Genomic DNA, 25,690 nt, shown 5'->3' with positions numbered 1-25,690 from the left:
AAGCTGGAAGTGTGAATCTAACCAGAGACTGTTCATATTAAGGAAACCGAAGGTAGGCTATTTTCGTAAGAATTTAGTTGCATCCAATTCCAAAAAGGTGCAGAAAAAACTTAAGGGACTTGGTTAGAAGTCTGTTTCATGGCACTATATGCAGCTGCAGCAAGTAATTACACACACATGATTGTAGGAGCAGGCTTCAACTATTTCTATAACAGAAACTGCACGCTTATGGGGAAGATGCACTAAATCAAATATTTGCAATTCTCTTCAATTTTCTGTTTGGGTAAGGAGGCTGTTGTCAAAGGAGCCTGCTTACCAAAGAGTATTTTCCCACAGTACTGGTTATTTAGATGACAGGCTGAAAAACACCTTAATTTGATTCAATGATTGTTCAGTCCTGCTGTCACCCTTCAGCTTTTTGGGTTGCTAACAGCATATGTTTGTAAGGGACAGCTAGTCACAAACAGTATCATTTGATTTGTTGTTCAGAAGCAGCCAGCCAAATTTAGGGTTTTTTTTTTAAATTCAAACCATTCTGCATTTTAAGAAGTAAAAACGATATATGTGACAGATACACATGAGACTTTATATTATATTGTTATATTGGCCAAAATCTCTTTGTAATTCCTACGGTAATAATGGCTTTGCGGCAACTATTTAAATGTGCATTACCAACAGAACTGAGAGCATTATCCTAGAAGTTGGACACACACACTCTCTCTCTCTTCCCCCCGCCCTTTCTCCCTCCTACATTTACTTTTGGCAGCCTTTTAACAGCCAAATCAAACTCGCATTTCCAGGGTAAATCTGGGGATGGTTTCTTTACCGTCTTTCATTTTTCTACCCCAGTTTCTGATGCTACAAATGATTACAGGAAGAAAAAACAACATCAACAAAAAAACACCCACAGGAAAAATGTGTTTATCTTGGTAAAAGTTATTTCTTCCCACCTGCTCTTCCTTAGTACTCAACACCCCTCCCCCTCCCACAAATGTTTTCACTCAAAATTTGTACCAATATTCAACTTCAGAGAGAAAGTTTCAAAGCCAAAATTTAAAGTTCTAAAACAAATGAAAAAACAAAGAAACCCCCCTTTCTAGTATGAAAATGATTTGGTAAATTTAATTTGAAGTGTTACTGCATATACCCCCTATAGCATGTACCGTATTTTTCGGACCATAAGACGCACCTGACCATAAGACGCACCCAGTTTTTATGGCAGGAGAGACTATGTGTGCCGGTGGCTGGCCATTTTTATTGCCGGCTCCCGGCCACCGGCACAGGCGCCGGCTTCCGGTGTAAACAAGCGGCGGATGTCCCGCTCGGGCTCCACCGCCTCCGCGGGCAAGCTCTGCCCCGTCTCCCCGGGACACACACCTTCGGACCATAAGACGCACCCTCGTTTTCCCCCCACTTTTGGGGGGAAAAAAGTGCGTCTTATGGTCCGAAAAATACGGTATTTTAAATAAAAATACTATTTGTAAAACAATCTGTTTTATAACGTTGTCAAATGCCAGTTAGCTGCTTTCCCTCTAAAGATGAATCAACAAACTACACAATTTTGGATTCTGCCCCCTTACTTCTACCTACATAAAACTACTTGGCACCTGCTAATTTGGCCCACCCTTCTGTTCTGCAGTAATATATTACTATTACATTATCTCTTTTTCCTCATTTTTGGATGGGCGTATTGGAACAATACAGAAAGATTTCTGCTATCTTGTGAATAGCAGAAGTTCTGAAACAACAGATGCACTGAACAGCATCAGCAGATAAAAGATTTTCCTTACCTTGTAAATATAATATTACTAAGTCAATTTGAACCCAAAAGCAATGTATTGAAGACTTATTCCCTTCCACCCACCCGCTATTTTGAAGTCTATTTTACAGCATCTCTGTGTACAATCACAGTGCATCTTGGGTTTTTTGCTTGCATCTCATGATGACATTACAGAAGGGCTCTGGAAGATGGATATGGTCTAAACATATCATTAAAAATTGAATTCAAATTAAACATTTGATTTCAAATTAAATTAAATTAATACAAGTTACTCAGAATTTTCTTTCAAACAGCCTATAAGCCTACTGTCACTCCATAGCTCTTCCATTTCAGTGGCAGTGATATTAAGCAGTCAACATCTTACTCCAAAGAAATATATATATAAAGACTTCTGTGGCTGCTGGATGTTGCTTTCACACTGTGCATGTGCAGGTTTTTTTTCTCTTTAATATCAGGAAAATATGTTCCACAAACATTAATTCACTGGTGAGAAGAGCTGTGGCTCAATCTAGGAAAAATACTTGAAACCAGCAGAACACATGATACTGTACAGAGACGGTAACTAAATACTGCAAACTTTCCTATTACATGATTTACATGGGAAAACAGACAACGCAATTACCTTAAATTACCAGTTTCTAGTCAAGCACAGCTCCCTCACTGCACAGGTTAGGGAACTCCCCTCTTGTCAGCACGGAGGCAGAAAGGGATCTGGGGGTCATCACTGACTCCAAGATGAACATGGGCCGGCAGTGTGGCGAGGCAGTAAGGAAGGCCAACCGCACCTTGGCATGCATCCACAGATGCACCTCGAGCAGGTCCAAGGAGGTGATCCTCCCCCTCTATGCGGCACTGGTCAGGCCGCAGCTGGAGTATTGCATCCAGTTCTGGGTGCCACACTTCAAGAGGGATGTCGACAGCATGGAGAGGGTCCAGAGGAGGGCCACTCGTATGATCAGGGGACAGCAGGGCAGGCCCTACGAGGAGAGGCTACGGGACCTGAACCTGTTCAGCCTCCAAAAGAGAAGGCTGAGGGGGGATCTTGTGGCCTGTTATAAACTAGTCAGGGGGGACCAGCAGGCATTGGGGGAGTCACTGTTTCCCTGAGCACCGCCAGGAGTGACCAGGAATAACGGTCACAAGCTGGCAGAGGGTAGGTTTAGGTTAGATATCAGGAGGCGCTACTTCACGGTCAGGGTGGCTAGGGTCTGGAACCAGCTTCCAAGAGAAGTGGTGCAGGCTCCTACCCTAGGGGTGTTTAAGAGGAGGTTAGATGAACATCTTGCTGGGGTCATCTGACCCCAGTATTCTTTCCTGCCATGGCAGGGGGTCGGACTAGATGATCTGCTCAGGTCCCTTCGGACCCTAAAAACTATGAACCATGAACATATTTCCTTTTTCAAGGGATTTGTGCTTAACAGAAGATTTTGAGGTGAGGGTAGGTTTACACTTCTATTCCATAGATTAGTTTTTAATTGCAAGTTTCTGGAAAATGAAGTTCCTACTATGGCAATGATATTTAATTAGTAGTGTGTGAGCCAACCATAAGTAGTTGGTAACTGAAGGAGTGATTAGGGAGTTTGGGAACACTGCAGTGCTGGAAGCTAATCTAAATTCTAAAGATGGTGTAAGTGGTTCATCATTTGTGGCCAAAGATCTTGTGTCCCCCATACCATTTTATGTGTTTGTTTGTTTCTTGTAGAGCAAGGAATATTAATACAAGTATCATTGCTATTTCATACTTTCACCCAAATACATTCTACCAATTGAATCTAAATTCTCTAGGGAATTTTGTTGGACCAGGGTAAAATGATCCCCATGGCTAAAAACAGATGTTGGGCTTATCCTGGGACATTGCTTTTTATTCTGGGAAGCTACAGAAGTACAATCCCATTGCCACACATTAAGTACCTGTGAAGTACAAAGATAACACTTTTTCCCTAAGGGGGGTGTGTGTGGGAGAGGGGGGCTGGTATTCAAGGTGCAAATGTAAATGTGTGTCCTGCATCTGTTTTGATGAGAGCCAACACCAGAACACTTGGACCCCAGACAGACCTGGAATAAACCTCATATCTGTTTTTAGCCTATCAGAAGTATTGATCAATTCTGTAAACTGCTTTAAGGCCTCTGAAAAGTGTCTTGATTTAGAATCTTGTGAATTAGAAGAGATTCTGCTGTTTTAGAGCCCCTGAGACTTCCTTGTGCTATGTTTGGTAGAGTCGCAATACCAAATTATACAATGGGTACTCTTCACTCATGCTTGGAGAAGGCAAGAGAAAAATCTTAAGGCTTTTACATAGGCTGTCTTTCAAACCCAGTCTTCCAACATAACACCTAGATACTACCATTCATGGAAAAATGACCATATCGGAAAGTTACAAATGTGCTATAAAAGACAATTACTCTGACTTTATCTTTGTTGGTATTCAAATATCCTCTCCTGGAACTGACTACCTTTAGGACAAAGTTCTCTTTAAACAAATATTAATGCTCTCTTTATATCCACAAGATGGTGTAATTTATCCTTATCTGAGACTCATGTTTTATGACATGGTGTTTCTTACTTTTTCCCCCACGAAGACCAGAATGAAAAAAACCCCAAAGTTCAAGCCAATGGATTGATTCAAAGATAAAATCTTTAAAAAAAAAAATCCTTTGGAATGGTTTGGAATTCCCACTTGCTTTTCTTACAACTACAATGTCAGAAGCAACCCCACAATAGGCCTTCAAACCCATTTAGAACCTTTTTGCTCCTCCTCAGCTGCCATTCCTTCCCAAACTATGCGTCTTCTCCCTACATATCAGGTAACAGTCTAACTTCCATTGCAAAATTTCATGTCTTTAAGTGGGTACACTTAAAAAAAATAGTTATACCAGAATATGCCCTCACACAAAGCAGCTATATAAAAAAAAGCTCACTTCACCAGAAATATCTACTGCATCAACAATGGCTGTTTTGTTTGAAACAGCCCAGTTTCTCCTCCTGTCTAATCCAGGAATGAGATCATAATCCTGTGCTCACGACATCAGCAGTCAGGTTGGCAGGGCTATTTCACCTATTCAGCATTTCTCTAACAAGATAAAGGAGGTATAGTAGACAGGCTGTAGCGGGCATGGTGCATGAAGCCTAGCAAAGGAGTACGATAGGAGAAAGAGCAAATACACATAGGATGAACAAATAGAGTTAAACTATGTGGGACATTCCCAGTTTGATGTTCTCCCAGTTTGAAATACCCTCTGTGGTAGGAGCCTTATACCATTGGTCAAAAACAAATGTATGGAATTCTATTGGCATCCTCAGGGCACAGATTTATTATTTTGGAAAGTTCAGAAAATGTTATATCTGCATATGCTGAATATAAGCAAACAGACATATATAACAGCAAAACATAATTTATTCCCTAGCAGTTGACACTTCCCAAGATTTTGGTTGCTAGAAATCTCTAGTGCGTTTAAATCAATATAGCAACTGTGTTTTATAGGGAAGTTGGTCAACCAGCACCCAAGCAGCCCCAACATATTATAGACACTATGCCACAAAATCTATTATTAAGGTTGCCAAATGCAGTCTTAGAACTCCCTTCCTCACCAATTGTTCATAACTTTGCCAAATTGTAACCTCTATAACTGAAATTCTCCATTTTCAACTCTTTGCATTTACTGTTTAAGTCTAATTTCCAAAACAATGATATAGTTGTTTTCAGAATCAAATGCTAAGTTGTTAGTATAGCATCTTCTCTCCTGCTCTAAAAGCATATCCAAAACCAGTTTTAATCCAAGCTTGCATGAGGGCAAGCTGAGAAATAATGCATATCAAAATATGAATGGACATCCAAGCAAGAGAAATACACTCTGGTAGCATACATAGTGCGGTTCATGCTACAAAAGCAATGTATTTTACCTCTGTGCCAGAACTAGAACAACTGCAGTGTCAGGTACTAGTTTAAGGTTCTTTGCAACTACATATCCATAACATGAAGTTGTACTGTTGATGCTTTTGTCACTGCTTGAACCCAAGCCACAGTCTGAACTGAAGCCACAAGTGGCAAGTAATGGTGGTGAACATACGTACGCCTGACCCACACCGCACTCACCAAGAACACTGACAGATGGCCAGGTCACTGCCACATGATAGGTGGCAGGACCCAGTAAAATGAACAGCAAATATTGTTAGTTTATTTTTTGTCCTTGATCATATTCAAGACCACTAAATAGACAAAGAATTCCCTTCTAATGCATTTTCTCTGTAAGCAATTGCCACACCTACCACAGGAAAATTGCAGGTGGGGGAGCAAATGGCTCATGCTATTGTGAAAAGAGGGAGAGAAAAAAATCCCCAAAACAACCTTTCCACTAGTTTGTATTATTGAAAAGTTGGCAGACCCCAAACTTAGAAGAGGGAAATGCATTAAAGCTAGGAACAAGAATGGTCAAGCAGATAATGAGACGACAAACAAAAAAAAAAAAAACAAACCCTGCCAATTATTTCTTTTTCCTTCAAACCCTAACAGTAGCAATTCAGGTGAGCAGCTAACTCTTGTTAGTATCTTTTCATTGCTATAGATGACATTTGCAAACTCACCTCTGTAAAGCCCGAAGAAACCTTCATAACGTAGCACTTTCTTAAAACAATCAAAGCTGTTTTTGTACATAAGTTCCCCTACAAATGATCCAGTAGAGCGCTGATTTTGCATTCGAGTTTTTACAAGATCAATTGGGTATACTGCAGTGGCTCCAACAGCTACAAACAAAATTTGATACATGGAAGGAAAAAATACAATTTTTAACCTGCACTGGACACATTCTATGATTATCTCTCAATGATCATTTAGGTGTCCTCCACTCCCCCTCTACCCTCTTCCCCCACTACAATATACACTGGTTCTAAAAGAGATGTCAGAGAAAATTAATTAAATAAAAGCTTGTCACCATAGGCCTCTTTCATTATTAGCCTGTCTCTTATGAAACCAGTTTGATGACAAACAAAGCAGTAAAGCCACCTGTAAATCACTTGCCACTTGCTGGCACAAGTGATATATAAAAGCTCCACTTCTCCACCCCCAGCAACATCCCAACTCACAGTAATGGCTCCATAAGGAACATAGGGAAACCTGTGTCTTTATACACTGAAATGGATGAGGGCAGGGGGTGGGGAACAACAGAGGGAAAAGTAACAGAATGTGAGGATGAATCCTTGGCATTCATCCATGACTAACCTCCAGCAACGGAACCCAGGGCAAATCTGTATGCTGATTCTGCTATTTGGATGAGAACAGGGCGAGTCACATCACCAGGAGCTTTCTGTAAAGGTAAGGCAAGGACAAGAAAGGAAAAGGAAAAAATAACCCTCTGGTTACTATTACTAGAGTGAAGAGCATGACAATAGAGGAAGCAAGCCAGTGCCAAACTCCACCAGGTATTCCCAAGCATTATGTTTAAGAGCAAACCATAAACTTAGTTGTTACCATTTTTGTGTTAACATAAAATGTAGCTGCTTATAATTGGAATGGAAGAAACAAGAACAACAGATGTTCCCAGCTTCAACATCAAACAATTGCCCAAATGGTTTATGAATCAATCTCTAGGAAACAAGTAGCCATCTTCTACACATGTAAGGAATTCAATACAGCACCCCTACACAATCTGGCATTCATCCTGATGGGGAATGAGTTTAAGGATTGTTCTAGTCCAGAATTTATTCCTAAAAATAAAGAAAGAATAAGGAATCCAGGGGAGACAGAAAATTTGTAAGGCCCTCACATTCTCTTGCCACCATTGACTTCGGTAATACGGTTTGCCATTTTCCCACACAGTACAAACATTATAGTTGTTGTCACTATTGGAAATACCTTCAGGGTTTTCTCTTTATGTATTTTTCCCCAGCTTTAGTACATATAGCTTTATTTCTAAGCATATCAAGCTAAATACAGCAGAGTTTACTACACTATAAATGATTTTTTTCAGTCCCAGGTCACATGGTGATATTAAAATAATAACTTGATGTGAAAGTGAAAGGAGGCAACAAAAGGGAGCAAATGCAAATAAAACTTTTGGCACTTTTCCTTTTGAGTAGTATCTTCATATTATCTTAGAACAGCACAAAGCAGAGAAAAGAATATTGAGAAGATCTTCAACGGAGAATTCTTGAGACTGCAACAAACTGTTGTCCTATGCATTGAATTTTCAGTTACAATGTACTGCTACCTACTGTAGTTTATGCTACTTGAAACGCAGTCCGAAGCAACTGATTCTTCCTGAAGTATTCTAGGAATAGACAGTCAGCTTTTGGGAGCCAGCTAATTAGAATTCATCCTAGCACAATCATTACTTGGGCACTGCTAAAAAAAACCCGAGACACTGCCTCAGGCTGGTAAGGGTCATGGGGGAGGGGGAAGAGAAGGAGACAGAAAGAGAGAGTAAGACACACACACTTGCACATATGCCTGGCTCTAGGCCTGTTAGTCCTAAAAATGTAGCCTGCAACAACTCTTTGTGGTCAAACTGGCGTCTCTGCACAGACCCAGAGCTCAAAGGAAAAAAAAAATTAATTTCACAAGAAGCAAAACTTAGCTTGCCTTAAACTATGTTTTTTTCTGTATATATCCAAGATTGTCAATTTAAAAAAAAAGACCTGCTAAAACAATACTAAGGAGAAAAAGATGCTTAACAGCTACAGAGAAGCCAAGTTTGTTTCTGTCTTGTATAACAGATCACTTTGTATTAAATTAGGTCAATGTCCTACCATTTCTCTCTTCACATAACTTACGAACACTTCTCAAAAGCTTTCACATTATGGTGGCAGACTAAACAAAACTCACTCATTTCAATATTCAGCAGGACACACAATGCACTCAAACATGTACAAGTGCTGGATGCCAAAAATGACACTGATACTGAAAGGGGAAAGTCTTCTTCTCTCATTAAAAACTATTTTGTGGGAAAGAATCAGAACACAAAACCTCTTCAATGAGCTTTTTTTTTTTCTTGAGCAGTCAGATGACATCCATACACATTTTGTTATATCTTTACAACCAAATCAATAATTCTTTATCTTTTAAAAAGGGGAGAGTCAAATGAGCAACTTTTGATGTGTAGCAGCATTCCGTTAAGTTGAAGATTCCAACAACTACAAAAAGCCCTGTTTGTGTTACGGAAAAAGGGAAAATGACTGACAAGGGGGGCAAGACACCCAGCTTTAGAACTGGAGGAAAGGAACAGTGTTATGAAAGCTTCACTGTTGTTTCTTTCTTACCTGCCTCTGAGCCTCAGCCAGATTGTATGGCAATGTTCCTTCCTCCAGAGGAGCAATTCTTTCAATGTCAGCTAATGTCATGCGTCTATGGAGGTAAAGCAAACACTAAATTGAAATTTACATTAATGAGTAAGAATGGCTTTGCAACCAACTCTAAGTTACCTGTGCTTCTGGGCAGCAAGTGAGATGCTCACTATCCTTCTATCTCCTACTACTTAGCAAAAATATGTATATAGATATAAATATAGATATGTAGATAAATTTTGACTTACCCTCGGGGCTCATATAAATCTGCTAATTGAAACAAGATGTCAACTTCCATGGGTGTAACCTGACCAAATTTCTGAGCTGCCAGAACAAACTCCTCTGCAACAGAATAAAAATATGAGAGAGGGGAAAAATTAATCAAACCAAAACAAGAAACCCCAAAACAAGAAACCCAAAGCATCCGAAAGTCACCATTCATTTTAGTATTAAGAGCAAGACGCTGCAAAAAAGTGATCACCACAAAAAGTGCAACCAGCACTATGTAAATCTATGTTTTGAGTGCTACATGTCATGCGAATAAGAGCAGCCTTCTGGTCTTAAAGCTTAGTACTATCAGCAGGATTTAGGATATTTGACATACGGTATCAATCAGTTGTGGGTCAGAAAAACCAAAAGAAAAAAAACAACACATACACAAAAAACCAGGAGACAGAGATGTGGAACTTTTCATGCACAGTCCCAGTAGGCCACATTAATGAAACCTTGGCGTTGCAGAGGGAATTCTCTATAAAAGCGGTTAGATAGAGCAGATAACATCTTGTTCCAAGCTTGTAGATCAGCTTACTGTGCCGCCAATACAAGTTTATGGAATTCTTCAACTACCCTTGAAGGTCACTTTAATAGGCTGCCAAATTGGCAGGAGTCCTAGGAAGTTTCTGAAACCTTTAAATATCTTTACATTCTCTCCTACCCCCACCCCCCATCTTCAATTTATTAGGACCTTCTTTCTGGCTAAAACAAAATGAAAAACCTGGAGGGTGGACTAAACAGGAGAATGAACACTTGAAGGATACATCAGAGTATGCTAAAAATGTAGACTGACCTCCTGTTGTTTCTTTGATTGATTTAAAAGCATATGGATGAGTTCCCTCCCCCACGTGAATGCCACAGGAAAACTCCCAGACTTCACAATCAGAACATTTCTACTAACCTTTAGTGACTTCCACATCTTTTCTATTTCCAGCCAGAGTACTGTAGATCTTTCTAATGAGCTCCATGTTGTTAAGGAGTGAATTAAATCCATTAAAATAGGAAAAGCTGACCTGATGGGAAGTGGTACCTCCAGCAGCCTAGAGTAGAGAGACAGTAGAAAGGGAGGGGGGTAGAAAAGATATGAGTTAATGTTTCACAACAGTATAGGATTAAGAAAAACCTTTAAATAACATTTTGAAACAGTACTATAAAAGTAAAAATGTCAATAGCAAGAGATTCTTTTTTAATGAAAAATAAGTTCTATGAAAGTTTCTTATGTTACTGAAACTAATCATGTCCAGAATGTAAAACTCTCCCTACCTCTATAAACCTAAACAAATACATATGCAGGATTATAACAACATGACCAGTAGTAATTTACAGAGTTCAGGTTTCAGTAGTTTCAGTTGGAAATGTTTTATATGTTCACTTATGTCTTCTAATGAGCAAATCTTAAAGCCTTTTAGATGTAAAGTATATTAATACACAAAAACAACAGAACCCGAAACAAGCTCTGTAAAAGGTCGATTCAAACATTTCAATTCACAGCCTGTTTTGAGCTTTCATTTAAATACAAGGGTATAGGTTGTAGCTGTGCTGGTCTAAGGACATAGGCAGACAAGGTTCTTTTGGTAAATCTGATATAGAGTTGGTCTAATAAAAGATTTCAGATTTACCAAAAGAACCTTTTCTTCATTTAAATACAACACTAATAAACCTAGCAGATTTCAGACCACTGCAAACAGTTTCCTAAAATGACAATACTTAAATTGATCTGAGGTGAAATAATTAGAATTCTCATGTTAAAAATTAACTTAAATCACATTTGATTAAAAAGGACAAGATCTAGTGGAGTCGGTAATGGTACTAGGAAGGCAGGAAATCGGTCAGAAATCATCCTCAGTCCACAAAATATTAGTTTCATGGCGTTCTAGATCCTGGCCTCATTATATAAAATTTCCAGTATTTTTCTGAGGCAACAGAATCATAGTTCCCAAATAGATCTCCTCAAGATTCTCCCTCACACATCACCAGAAGCATAGTAGACAATTTGAGCAGGGACAAGCCCAGGCTCTGGAGTACTTGGGAGAGGACTGCATCAGAAGACAAATGACAAAGCCCAGATAAAGTGCCTTCTTCAGTGGAACTACAGCCTTATAAGGCTGAATTTGGCTTATTCTTTATACATGCTAAAAGGTACTTGCTTCTAAAAAATAATTCACCTGATAACAACAGGACAAACTAGAAAAGTCAGCAATAGTAGCAAAAATACTAAATTAACATAAAACAGTTGAATGCTATTGTGAATACCTGTGAGAAAAGAAATAATTCAAAGTGCCCTAGAAGGTAGAAAGATGAGCAGGAAGCAACAAAACGTATTTATACCAAGGCAAATGCAAACCAAGTGTAACTGATGTGACAGAAACATTTTACCCAAGTACATTCAACATATTGGCATTTAATGTGAAATATACAACTGGATAACAGTTACTCCAAAAAAAGAACTGTAATGTCAATAGTGAATGTGAAATCAGTGTGCTGTAAACATGATATAGGGAAAGGAAAAGAAGGAAAAAAGTGCACAGGAAAGCACTGTTAGGCTGCTTGTGCAGAGCCTTAGTATCAAAGAAAATAACATCCCTGTACCTGGCTCTGAGGAGCCCTTGCCAATCACAATACTGGATTCGGATCTCAGCAATATTACAGACTCAGAAAACATTATTAGGTATTTGTCACAAGGATGGCATCATATAGCGTGGTATACTTAAAACTTGACTCACCAATATATTGGGGGGCAAGGGATAAGTGTTGGGCCAGTGTTGAAATAAGTTCAAGAACAAAGCTGAAATGGAAGAAAACTGCCCTGATGACCAAATAAGTCTCATCTAATTTCTACCCATTTTATATTATTTTAAAAGTTCAACAGATCACACAGTTGCTAGCAAAATAATATCTTCAAGTGTTTCACTGATCCAAATATCAGATTTAATAATGAACAATTAACGGAACTTTAACCTTTCAAAACAATTGTTTCAAGAATAACTACTCAGGTAGGAGACAATGGCTTCCTGGAATAACATCCTGGAATAATGTGTTAGTTCAATAAAGCCGAAATTTGTCAGCCATTAACAAGGCCCATTTCTTTGCCTGAAATGCTGCACAAGGAAGTCCTAGTGGGATCTTTGAAGATCTCATCCTAAGAAGAGAGTCTATAAAGTGGGGTATTATATATTTTAATCTGACTTGGCTCTTGTATTCTGAGTCTGGGTGATGGGCACAAGGTACAAATAGATGCATAGGAAAGGTAGCCATCTCTTGGTGCATGTCTGTCCAGTGCCTTGCGAAATAGAGCTCTGATTTTGTTGCGGCTCCTGGATACTAACACATTAAAAATAAGCCATGCAGAACTTACAGCTACTAAACATTCTTCTACAAATGGTGTCAACATATGTGGCCGGATAGTAACCAAAATATCTCTGAAGTCCATAGCAGTGACTCTTCCAGCTTGAGCATTGTCTCGCTGCACAAATGCTTGTTTCGCATGTTCCAACTGCATCTCCTGAAAACACATGAAAACAAATTTAATTGTAATGTCTTTATATTCTGCTATTTCTGTATTTCACGAATGGGCAAACCATAGGTAAATTCCATAGCACACCTCAGTCTACCACATCTCCATGGATGGATGTAAGCAGAGTTCTACATGTATTATCATTCAACTATTCCCAGCTGTGACATGGGCTTGTGCCCATCACCCAGACTCAGAATACATAAGTCCTTTACTAATGTATTTGATAGGTTAAAAAAACCCCTATATTTAACTGAATCTAAGATGAGGTTTTCTCCACTCAATCAGCATGGGTGGGGGGGAAGCCCCCCATTTTACATTTGTGTGCAAACCAGGGGGAGGAGGGGAGAGAGCAAGGGGAGCAAGCAGATGCTGTGGCTCTGACTCTGGCCCTGAGCCTGGATCAGGGTCAGAGTAGGGACCCACAGTAGACACCTGACCCCTACCCTCCACTTGCCCTCTATAGCTTCTACCTCCACCACCCCCTTACTGTTAGGTGCAACTCAGCTCTGCCTCAGGCTGGATTCTCCCCCATGGAAGGAGCACATGGAAACTCCATCCCCTGTCTGGACTATCAGCAGCACCACCACTGTGCTCCATGACCTGCAGAAAATGGAGCCCAAGCAATGTCTGACAGGAAAGAGTGTGGAAGAAGAGGTAGAGATTGTAGGGAAGGGAGGGGCAGATATAATGGGAACCTGGGTGGCAGAAATGCTGCAGGTGGAAGAAGTGGGGTTGTTAGAAGGCAAGGGGGGCGGCTGCCTGATCCCCCAACCCTCCCTCCCCCCATGAACTACAGCAGTTGGGGCGGGGAGGGGGGACAAATTTAGAACAATCTTCCAATAATTAGATTCTATACCTGGAAGATTAAAACAAAATTGAAAATTTTCTATATACAGGCATACCTCGGAGATATTGCGGGTTCGGTTCCAGTCTACCGCAATAAAGCGAATATCACAATAAAGCGAGTCACACGAATTTTTTGGTTTCCCAGTGCATATAAAAGTTATGTTTACACTATATTGTAGTCTATTAAGTGTGCAATAGCATTATGTCTAAAAAAAATGTACATACTTTAATTAAAAAATACTTTATTGCTAAAAAGGCTAACCATCATGGAAAAATGGCGCCGATAGACTTGCTCAACGCAGGGTTGCCACAAACCTTCAATTTGTAAAAAACGCAATATCTGCGAAGCGCAATAAAGCGAAGCGCAATAAAACGAGGTATGCCTGTACATAATCTAATTATTAGGGGACTGTGTTAAATACAGGGTCATCTTAGATTTGAATAAATACAGTAAGCTCAAAGTCTGTGCATTAGGTTACACAATTAATGACACAGTTAATATGCAATGCAGTTGGGCTCTCATCTGTGTATTTTACTGAGTCTACAAGTGTCATGTAAAAGTGAGTTTAGAAGGAATTCTCTGAGGCAGGGCTGCTATACATAGCTGGAGAAGCCAGGGAAAACTAAGAGACAGTTTTAAAGCCAGAAGTTTGTCCCTCTAGAAAACATGCCAGAACTGGCTTTAGGGAGTCATTTGAAGAGGGAGATCAAATAAGGCTTGGAAAGTCCTGAGGCAGAGTTTCCCTTCAAAAGCAGCAAGATCTGTGACTGCTATTTATATGCTAAGAAGAGCCCTTGAAGTTGACAGATCTAATCTTACTTGTTTCTCTTCTAGGGTTTTTCTCTGCTTACAAAGTATAGGGAGACACAATGGGGTATAAACAGCTATAACAGGAAGGGGGGGGGAGAGGGAGGTGGGGATGGCTGGTAACAGACCTCCCCTGCTCAAGGGCTGTATACCTGGGTAGGTTACGAACAAGCTGCAGAAAGAGAAGGCTGGGAGGTGTGTGAGGTGGAATCAACCTTGTACGTGCACATTCAGCCGAGCTTCCATGGTCAGGCTGAACTGCTGCCAGGAATTAAGCTCAGGGGGGTTTAAAGTATAAATGGTAATCTTTATGTTCAATGTTAGGGTCATCCTAATGACAAGTACAGGAATAACCTCAATGCTAAGAGCAGGTAGAGATATATTTCTCGACTTATCTGATAGTATTAGCACATACTTTCATAGTTTGAGATTCAAACACACCAATACAGGGAAGACAGAGGAAGAACACACATAAATCAGCTCCAAAATGTTATAATCTTCTGCAACTGACCCTGTCCCTACCTAACAGAGGTTGACTCTCATCATCATTCAGTGAAGGTAGTGAGGTTGTAAGACTATACCACTCAAAATCCAAACCTACATGTATCAAACCACAGAACCGGATGATGTCAAAGTTAGCTATTTATTTTTGGCCTAATTTTGTATGAAATCATGAGCACAGAATGTTAAAGATTTCCATGTTCAGGATCGATTCCTTTCAGAGGGAAGTAGGAAAAAAGCAGATATTTTAGTATGCTATACCTTTTAGTTTTGAATCGCATTAAAATTTCTTTTCCCTGGAAACATATTGCTTACTTTTAGGCCATACCCGCAATTATACCTACATAAGAACTTGAAAAACAAAGAAAAACTGAGTAAGACCGATTGCTTTCAGATGTAGTAAACATGTCTTAGGAAAGACAGAGACATTATGCTATTATTTCCACCATTTACATTTTTAAAAAAAAAATCTTAAAAATGTCAAATTAAACTGAGACTTGTACTAATCAAGAATCGCAATCATACTACAGGGCAAAATGCAGTCTTCAATGATAAGTAGAGGAAATCAATATTCATTTCATACGCAACACCAGCATTCAATGGGGTATGGAGTGAAGGGTGAAAGGCAAGTTCAATATCTGTGATGCCATGCAAACCTGAAAGGTGTGGGGGGGGTGGGGGGATGAAGGGGGTGAGGGAGAGAGAGAAAGCGAGCTCAGGCTCCTGCCTTCTTAAATAAATTTTAGTTTAATTTTTAACTGACATTTTAAAATTTACCTGGTGCCATCAATATTCCAAAGCATATTACACAAAGAAAAGACTGATACATGTTTCAATACTCTTATTCGCCCACTGGATTATTTAAAAATTCAGCTTTAAAGGAGAAATGTTTTATGCGAGTTATACTATCTTAGTCATTGCATTTGAGTTGTTACAACTCCAGGTCTGTTACATTTCTATTGCATTACAACCCACTATGTGGAGGTGTTGCAATTTAATAATAACACGCTCTCTGGTTGCATCTGGCCAAATAAAGTTCTTGCTTCACCTGGGCCATGATTATAATTCCATTTACTTTAATAAATTTTGAAGCAAGCAGTTTTCAGGAGGTCTAAGAAGGAAGAAGTTCAAGAACACAAGACTTGTCAGGTTGAGACAGGCAGCAACTTAAGGAGTCATCTTGCACTTGGCTTAGGAAATGCTGATTCTCTAACAGACAGGGATCATCCTCTGTTGCAGTGGCAGAAATACCATGGAAAAATACATCTGAACACTCAGAAACATTAGAAGTCTCCATTTCTAAATTCAAACTACTTCGGAATTTCTATACTTCAGCAAAAAATCAGGAGGGCCAGTCATAAACATGGTAATACTAAGGTAGAGCAGTGAACATGTAGGGCATGTTTCCAACCTTTTGCGCCACATTGCCTTGCTTTCTGATTGTAAGCAAGTTCATTATTATAACAATTTTTATAGAGATATTTTAGTCAACAAGTTATAAAAATGATGGCACACACTCATTTAATGGTGCAATAGGAACTGTTCCCACATATGCATGGATCAACACTTGATTTTGGGATTGGGGTATCAGACCCCAGTCATGTGATTACTACTTGCCAGTGATAATCTCAAATGCTTCCTGCACCAGTAAGCTGAAAGCCGAGTGCCTGCTGAACTGGCAGTTCTGGGTCTGTAACTGACAATCAACTGGCTGTCAGTCCCAGGACCAGACTCTAGTGGGGTCATCCTGGGGCTCAGACCAACAACCAGCCGACTGTGGGGCCAGCCATAGGATCCCACTGAGCTGCCCGGTGGAGACCCATGTGGTCCTCTGGCTGGAGGAGCTGTCAACTAAGCCCCACTAAAAAACTGGCATCAGGCTGCATAGCAGGGGAGCCTGCCACACATTCAACTTAAGGTATAACAGAAAACAGCCAGAAAATTGTGTGTGGCTGGTTCACATGTTGTGGTAATAAAAAACTGCTTAAATGTATGGCCTGATTGCTGTTAGATGTGATTAACAGGTTAATTGCATCTTAAGTATAACGTCTGTCAGGGGCCTAAGATAGTTTTGTAGCTTAACCTCCGTTTGGCATTAAATCCACCAAGGGAACTGGAAGGTCAAGATGCAATGGGACCCAAAGGCCATATTTTAGAAAGCCCTGTTTCTTGTTGGGTTTCAAGTGCTTTAGTGGCCTCGACTACAATCTGATGTATCCCCATCCTTACACCTTGCCAATGTTGTTTCAATTGAAATCTGCCCCATATACACGTAACTAGAGATCTTTTAACCAGACTAAGTAACTTGCAACAGTAGAAGGCTAAACACACAAACTGTTATCATCTTGCTTCATACTGATGCCAGTCCTGGCTGGAAGGATTATAGGTATAGAAAAGCAAAAATACACTTATGGTTTATTATATGAACCATGAAGATCCAGTTCTTGAACTGAAAACATACTGAAACCCAAGGACAAAGGCCTAGATTCTTAAAGGTTTTTCCCTACCCACAGATTTTAATAACTCTAAATGCTTTTAGTACATTCTCAAAACCTGGGACAAAACAAAACAAAAACAAACCTATTCCAAACATACAATCCTCACTGAAAGAGTTTTAACTAAGTTTCTATAGTGCTATTTTGAGATGCACTGAGCATGATCTACTTTCTTAGTTACATGAAGTAGAAATAGTAATTATCTTCTGTCAAATTAGTCTCCAAAAATACGAGCAAAACAAACAGACGACATAAAAGTAAATATGGGCAATTCTTATGTAATAAAATTAAGGTCTTGGAAAGTCAAAAGTGTCATATAAACTCCATCACGTGAAAAATCTTTTGTAATGTCAGTATACCAAGTAACAAAGTAATAAAATCCTAGAGTGTCCAATTTAAAAGAAAGGCTACCTATTCTAGTTGTCCTAAAGTCAGAAAGTTAAGACATTTCACAGCATGACTAAATACATCTCAAAATGATTCTCAGTAGCTGCTAGCAATTAGTCTGAAAGTGATGTGCTATTTGTGTCACTGCCAGTGCTACAGGCAGCCAGCATCAAAAATGCCACTTTTTAAACAAAAAAAGTGAAATGGCCCATTTCTTGAAGATTCAGATATGCAAATTGTAAACAAACTTGGTTTGCAGATAAATGTTGCTGTTTAATTGGGCTGATAAGCATTTCCTCCAGCTTTCAAAAGAAAAACTGCCTAAGTAAACAAAATATGCTTAAAAACTACTTTATAGGAAAAACAAACTTAATTGCGTCTCAATATAAAAATACCGCCCCCATCTCATACCTTCCTTAAATTAGGATTTCCGTAGTCCCTATGCATAACTTTAAAAATAACCTTATGTCTTGATACTTGGAGCCTTTAAGTCTTAAATACTTAAATTCTTTAAGTCTTTACAGGGTGCATCTACATGTGCGATCTACTATGTAGTTGACTACAGGTTTCTCTTGCTTTCTGCTGTACATGTGTTCCTGGAAAACAGCACATAAGTCAAATCTGCATAAAGGGAACCCACTTTACAATGTAACAAATAGGGATACATTCCAAGACCTCGACTGTACTGACCCCCCAGACCCATTTCTACCACTTCTACAAGACAATTTTGATACTCAGCAACAGCAGACAGTACACACAAGCACAAGGCACTATCATAATGGGGATGGCAACTACAGAAACACAAGTTGCAGACAATGAGCCAGGAGCACAGATATGCACAGGAGAGTATATATTTTGGCACGCATCAATTCCACAATGCACTGCACAATGCAAAGCAGCTGACTGTGGGCTTCCACCACACTGATTGTATAAGAGTGAATTTACCTCACATATAATGAATTTTTGGTATAAAAAGGGTCATTGCATAAGAGCAAATTCACACATACAGAACCAGCATAAAGTGAAGGAAACCTGTAATTAGCTCTGGAGTAAAGCATCACTGCCTACACGTGTGCCAGTATAAGGACACAGTAAATTAACTCCACCATAAAATAGACAGTACCGTCCTATCTTACAGTGCAGCTATTTACTCCACCGAAGCACGTGTAGACGGTGATAGGGTCTGGCTGGGGCACCAGGGTGCCAAAGTGTGGGGGCTGTACTTGTGCTCTCGTGCTCCAACCAGCCCCTCCGCTGCCTGGCGCCACTCAGCCAGTCCCTCCACTGTTCCACCCCAGCTCAAACTGCTGCTGACCCAGGCATGTGTACAGATGCTGCACCTGGGAGCAGTGTTCTCCAGAAGAAACAGCTCTGGAGTTTACTGTGTCACCTTAATTGAATATGTAGATGCACCCTGCAAAATTAATTTGCACATGGTAGCAAGCACTCTGGCACCAGAGTTTTTAGTGAAATCCCACCTAGATCTTTTTTAACCTCAGCTTTCCCCTACAGCTCATTAAAAATGTCATTCATTTTCCAGTTTATGTGATGATTTAGGTTCAGCTACAACTGATATTTCCAACTGATCACCATTCATTTGATGCAACACAAACCTTTCCACCACAGCAGATTGTGAGGTCTCATTTACAGTAATTATTACCTCATCAAGTAGCATGCCAGAACCAAGTAAATCCCAGTTAATGTGTAAATTTATTTAACAGACCTATACACAAGTGAATACAAAATCTGATTCATAAATCAGTATTATACTCTGGGTGGGTTTTGATATTGTTCTGCTTAAACGGTTACAGACTTCAAGCACTTCTGAACTATGCAGTCACAGAAGCATCTGCAGTATAGTACAGACCTCCTCAAACTAACTTCAAGCTAGCTAAATGAAAAGCAGGATAAATTCGCCTACTCCAAGCTCCAAGCTGCAATGTGGGGACTACCAGTAGCAATGTAGTTTAAAATTGAATACAGGTAGAAGTACTCTCTCACACAAGAAGCACTTTTGTTTAAACCAAGAACAGATCTCTATTCTTGCACATAAATGAAACCTGTTACATTTTCATCTTCATCTAGCTTCAGTGTGTCAGAAGCAAAAATTAATTTAGCTACTATTACAGAATATGAATATGTAAGAAATTAGAAGTGTACCTTATACAGCAATAGGAGTTGGTAGACGACAAGCAAAAGGGATTCCTTTTAATTTCTTTGGATTATTTCATTAAAAGAACAAGTGGGGTTCTGCCTCCAAAGCAGTACTTAAAGTATATTACACAACTCATATGGTCCAAGTTAAGAGCAATAGAAGGAGCATTCACACATCAGGAATGTAAGGAGGTAACTCAGTATCCACTATCGTCTCCTGCTGCCTAAGGTCCAAGGGTCTAGACTTGAGAACAAGAAGACTGACTTAAGCACAGAGAAAATGCCAGAGGGAAAACCTGAACATCACAGGTTACAAAATTCAAAGAAAGATTTTTATACATGTAAATAGTATTTCTCAAGTTTATGTTGAGAGTAGTTTCTGCTGAAACTTCAGCATCCATAATGTAATGCTGTAAGGCAGAGGGTAGTAATGAAGTTCATCCGCTTCAGTGATTTACAGCTACATGAACTGTGTGACTACATGTACCAGTTTATTATGATTGCCCCAGCATCCTGGCAGACTGTAGTGAAATTGGGCATTTGTCAGTTTCAATAAAAATCCGAGAACAATTAGAGTCCCCCTGTGACCTCCAACAAAGCTGAGTGTACCTTCAGCAGCTGCCTTGCCACTTCCCCCAAAGAAATACTGCTTATTTTTAAGAGCAATTTTAGCTTTATCCTGCTGAAATGACTGAAAAGCAAAAAATGAAGAAAGCTCAGAGCCTCTGTTGTGGTCCCCAGACCAGAACAATGGGCTGGTGATGGTTCAGACAAGGTTGGAGGCTTGTAAAGGGGAAGGAGGAGGAAATGGGAGTAGACAGGGGGCACATTTTTTTCAGAAGGGCTGGTCAAAAACCCTCCTTGAGAAAAATCATCAGGTCCACGATAGAATTTTTGATCAAGATGAAACAAGTGCCAGTCACAGAACAATTAATACCCTTTAGATTACAGGTGGCACCTGAGTTGAGGGAAAAATTGAGTCTAAAACTTGTTCTGCCTTGTTTGGTCAGCCTTAAGCCTGACTGTCCCAAAGCCCATGCAAATGTCTTAGCCATGAGCCTACTGAACATCCTGGGTGATCCTATCACACTCACTTTTTAACATAAACAAAATTTGAAAAGCCTTTGTTTCAGCTGAACCAAAATAGATGACTAAACCTTGACGTTTTCACAAAACAGAATTTTTGTTTTCCAGCCTCCCTTACCTTATTGGATTGTATCTGGTGAAACTGAAGATGAAGGAAAGGAATGAGAGGTAAGAAAAATAAAGATACTAAGAAAAGAGAGACTGAATAATTTGACAGAAAAGGATAAATTCCAGGTAATGACGGCTGCCTGCCTGAAAGTCTCCAGCGGCAGCCGGTGGCATCAGACACTGGCTGCAGGCACCCTGGGCTGCTTACTTGGGTTCTGGTTGTGAGGCAAACAACCCTGACCCCAGCCCGCCCCAGCGGGCCACGCCCCACCCTGAGCTCAGGCCATGTTTGTAGCTTGAGAGGGGGAGGAGGGAATGGGTCAGATGCTGTGGCGCTGGTGAGGAGAAGGGGTGCCTGGGCCAGCTTCTGCCTCACTACATGGCACTGGAGAGGATCCTGCCACCCAGGTAAGGGAAAGCGACTGTTGGACGGGCTTCCGCCATGCTGTGCTGCTCGGGCTGGGCCAGGCCGGCACTGGGGAGGTGAAGCAGCAGCTGGGCCAGCTTCCCTGTGTGCCGTTGGGCTGGCTTTGCAGTGTTCAACTTGGGCCAGGCCCGGCTGAGCCAGCACTGGGGAGGGAAAGCTGGGCAGGCTTCGCTGCACGCCACTCAGGGCAAGAGGGGCCTGGCTGGGTCGGCACAGGGGAGGAGAAGCCACAGCTGAGCTGCATGCTGCTTCGCTGCATGCCACTCACGACCAGCCCACCCTGTCCCAAGCAGCACATGGCAAAGCTGGCCCAGCCGTGGCCTTCCCTCCCCAGTGCTGACCTGGCTGGGCCTGAGTTGCACACGGCTCAGCTACTGCTTCTTCTCGCTGGTGCCGGCCTAGTCCTGAGCAGAACACAGCTCAGCTGTGCCTTCTGCAACCGCCTTCTGCAATGCCTGCTGCAGCCAGAACAGGACAGGTGGGGCGGGCTTCTTGCTGTGCTATGCAGGTCTGGACCTTGCAGTCAGGAACGGCTTGCCACTGGAGGCATGGGCTACCTGGAGTGGGCTGGGCCCTGGTAGACCCAGTGCTCCTATTACAGTTACTGGCACATCTACCAAGCTCCCCCAGTTGGGCGGCTGTTATAACAAGGACATCTATGTGTAACTTCCGGTTCCAAGGCTACCCCCCCCCCCCAAAAGAAATACTTCTGGGGGCAAGGGGAGTGACTTCTGGTGGCAAAGGTCAGGGACTAGGGGTAGGACTTCCAGTAACAAGATGGTGACCAGGGGGCAGGCAACTGTCAAGAGGTGGAGCTACCCATGCAGCCTCAACAGCTCACCAAAACTTGTGAAGAGGCCCTCCAGCCAAAATAATTGCCTGCCCCTGCTTCAGCGGTTCAGCCTCTGAATGCACTAGAATCAGCTTCTCTACACACACAGAAGTCCACAATTAAGAGTGGGTGCACACACATTCACATCTCTTAGGAAACTGGTACCCAAATATGGCAGCTCACATTCTTTCCATGCCCATCCAGCCTATGACAATGGGTGAAACTGACCATGATGGTATTTGCAATGCAAACGTATGATCACTAGGAATCAGACACTCCAAGTACAAATGAAACTATTTTATGGAAATTGTGATTTTTTTTCTGTGTGAAATGGACCTGATCACTGTAGAGCCAGGAAGGATTTGCACTGGTAACTCCAAAATGAGACTCCAATTCTCCTTACGAGTTCCATCTTAACTTTACCAAAATTTGAGTTTTGCCTCACAACTCCAAATAAGCAGGCAAATTAAGCAGGATTGGTGGTATGTAACAGAATATGATTGCACTTATGATATCTCTACCCCCTCTTCAGACAAAGAGTTAATTAGGCTCTGCTCCACAAAGTCAATTTGAAGCATTTGTCTCAATAGCATTACCTTAATTATTCCTCATCAAAATGATACTACCTCCTACTGTGAACTAACATCCTTGTGTAAATAAAAAAGAAAAAAAATCCTGCAGTCTTATAATAGGTTCTTGCCTTAAAACTCTTATGTAAAAATCTCATATTGGCACTCAATACATTAAAAAAGGACACAACTATGACATGCAGATGTCTCGCTTTACCTATTACTTTCTTCCTGATGGTAACTATTTTTACTAGTACCATTTGAAATAAGAAGTAATCACTCTTTGTTTTGCTATTTGTAGACTTTTCTTTAAGTAGCAAAACACCGAAAACTATGGACACAAAAGGGATTCCCTTGAAAAGAGAAAGCTTATCTATTCTCTGTGCAACACAGCAGTAGTGTAAACGAGGGGTAGTTGAGGAGGACACCAGTCCTGGGCCCTGATTTAAAAGGACAAGAATGGTGGTAGCTGCTATTGCCAGTCCAGCCACTGCTGCTGTCTAGGGCACAAAAACTGCTTTTCCCCTGGCAAAATCATGGAGCAGATCATCAAGGGATACATTTCTAGACACTTGGAGGAGAGGAAGAAGAGGAACAGTCAGCATGGATTCACCAAAGGCAAGTCATACCTGACTAATCTGATTGCCTTCTATAACGAGGTGATTTGCTCTGTGGATGCAGAGAGACCAGTGCATGTGTTATACCTTGATTTTGGCAAGGCTTTAGCTACAGTCTCCCACAACATTCTCGCAGGCAAGCTAAGGAAGTATGGGCTGGATGGACTGTACGATGGATAGAAAACTGGCTGGAGCATCAGGCTTGGAGGGCAGTAATCAATAGCTTGATGTCCAGTTGGGAGCTCATGTCGAGTGCCCTAGGGGTTGGTCCTGGACCTGGTTTTGTTCAATGTTTTAATCAATGACCTAGAAGGTGGCATAGAGTGCACCCTCAGCAAGTTTGCAGATGGCACCAAGCTGGGGGGAGTAGTAGATACACTGGAGGGTAGGGTTAGAATTCAGAGTGACCTAGACAAATTGAAGGATAGGGCCAAAAGAAATGTCAAGGTTTAACAAGGACAAGTGCAAAGTCTTGCACTTAAGATGGAACAATCCCATGCACCAGTACAGGCTGGGGATGAATGTCTGGGCAGCAGCGCTACAGAAAAGGACCTGGGGGTTATAGTGGACAATAAGCTGAATGAGCCAACAATGTGACCTTGTTGCAAAGAAGGCTAATGGCATACTGGACTGCATTACTAGGAGTGTTGCCAGCAGGTCAATGGAAGTGCTTATTTCCCTCTATTTAGCACTGGTGGGGTCATATCTGGAATACTGCGTTCAGTTTTGGGCCCCGCACACTACACAAAGGATGTGGACAAATTGGAAAGAGTCCAGCAGAGGGCAACAAAAATGGTGAGGGGGCTGGGGAACATGATATATGAGGAGAGGCTGAAGGAACTTGGCTTCTTTAGTTTAGAGAAGAGGAGACTGAGGGAATTTAATAGCAGCCTTCAAGTACTTAGAAGAAGGTTCGAAAGAGGAACGAGCTAAACTGTTCTCAGACATGGCCGTCCCTAAGGGGGGCCAACTGGGGTGACCACTGCGGGCCCTGTGCTTTGGGGGGCCCCCATGCAGCTAGGCAGAATGGCTACAGCGACTCCGAGCCACCAGCTTTGCATCCAGTCACTCGCTACCCCCATCCCTGCCACCGCTGATAGCAGTGGCAGCTTCTTTGGGTCCAGGGCACACGGGATCAGACCAGGGGTGGGGCTCCACACTCTACTCAGGTCAGCTCTGGTGGCAGAGAACAGAACAACGTCTGAAGTTACAGCAAGGGGAATTTAGGTTAGATATTTGAAAGAATTTTTTCACTAGGAGGGTAGTAAAACACTGGAACAGGTTACCCAGAGAGGTAGTGGAAGCTCCATCCTTGGAGGTTTTCAAAACTTGGCTAGACAAAGCTTGGACTGGGATGAACTAGTTGGGGATGGTCCTTCTTTGAACAGGGGCTGGACTGGAAGACCTCCTGAGGTCCCTTCCAACCCTCATTTTCTATGATTCTATGCTTGCCTTGCCTCAGCAACATGGACTAAAACCATGTTTGGCAGCATTCACTTAGAATGGGGTAACAAGCAAACAACACACTATACTTGGAAGCCTGCAACAGAAGTAATATCATTACTGTAGTTTACCACTGAAATCAAAACATATATAATCAAAAGAAGCATTTCGTTAAGCCAGTTTGGCAAGTGAGCTCAACATTTACCATATTTAGCAAAAACATTATTTAACATACTTTGACTTGCCTGTTGACAGTTTTGTCTAAGCTTTCCATCTCATATGTCAATGATTAAAGTGAAACAATGGAACAGACCCCACTAAGTAAAAACACAGTCATGTTTCATTCACAAATTGCCAAAGAGAAAGGTAAAAGCTACCAAGAGCTGGCAATTTTACTACAAGGATGTCACTATTGAAACAAATACTGAAATCCAGTCTTGACAGTTATAAGGGCTAGGGACACACATTACTCATAAACCAGTTTAAGTGATCAGAAACTGGTTTAAACACATAACAGAACAAATGTTCACTGTATATAAATCAGTTGGAGAACGGCTGAAACCTGTCTGAGATA

At 41.1% G+C, this 25,690-nt stretch overlaps 1 protein-coding gene across 4 annotated transcripts in view; it reads right to left on the bottom strand.

Annotated features, from left to right (window-relative positions):
• Window positions 1-25,690, bottom strand: part of SLC25A13 (solute carrier family 25 member 13) — a 133,210-nt gene that overhangs the window by 38,001 nt on the left and 69,519 nt on the right. For all 4 annotated transcript variants that reach the window (XM_090046976.1, XM_090046980.1, XM_090046978.1 and 1 more), the window contains exons 6-11: window positions 12,685-12,831; window positions 10,231-10,369; window positions 9,305-9,398; window positions 9,033-9,117; window positions 6,997-7,081; window positions 6,363-6,521 (exon numbers count right to left, since the gene is read on the bottom strand). In XM_090046976.1, coding sequence (XP_089903102.1) covers window positions 6,363-6,521; window positions 6,997-7,081; window positions 9,033-9,117; window positions 9,305-9,398; window positions 10,231-10,369; window positions 12,685-12,831 — 709 coding nt within the window. The remainder of the gene's footprint in view (window positions 1-6,362; window positions 6,522-6,996; window positions 7,082-9,032; window positions 9,118-9,304; window positions 9,399-10,230; window positions 10,370-12,684; window positions 12,832-25,690) is intronic.

This window comes from Crocodylus siamensis, chromosome 5 (assembly GCF_052110815.1).
Source record: "Crocodylus siamensis isolate JL-2025a chromosome 5, ASM5211081v1, whole genome shotgun sequence".
Classification (NCBI taxonomy): Eukaryota; Metazoa; Chordata; order Crocodylia; family Crocodylidae; genus Crocodylus; species Crocodylus siamensis.
This window is presented reverse-complemented; position numbering and strand designations above follow the sequence as displayed.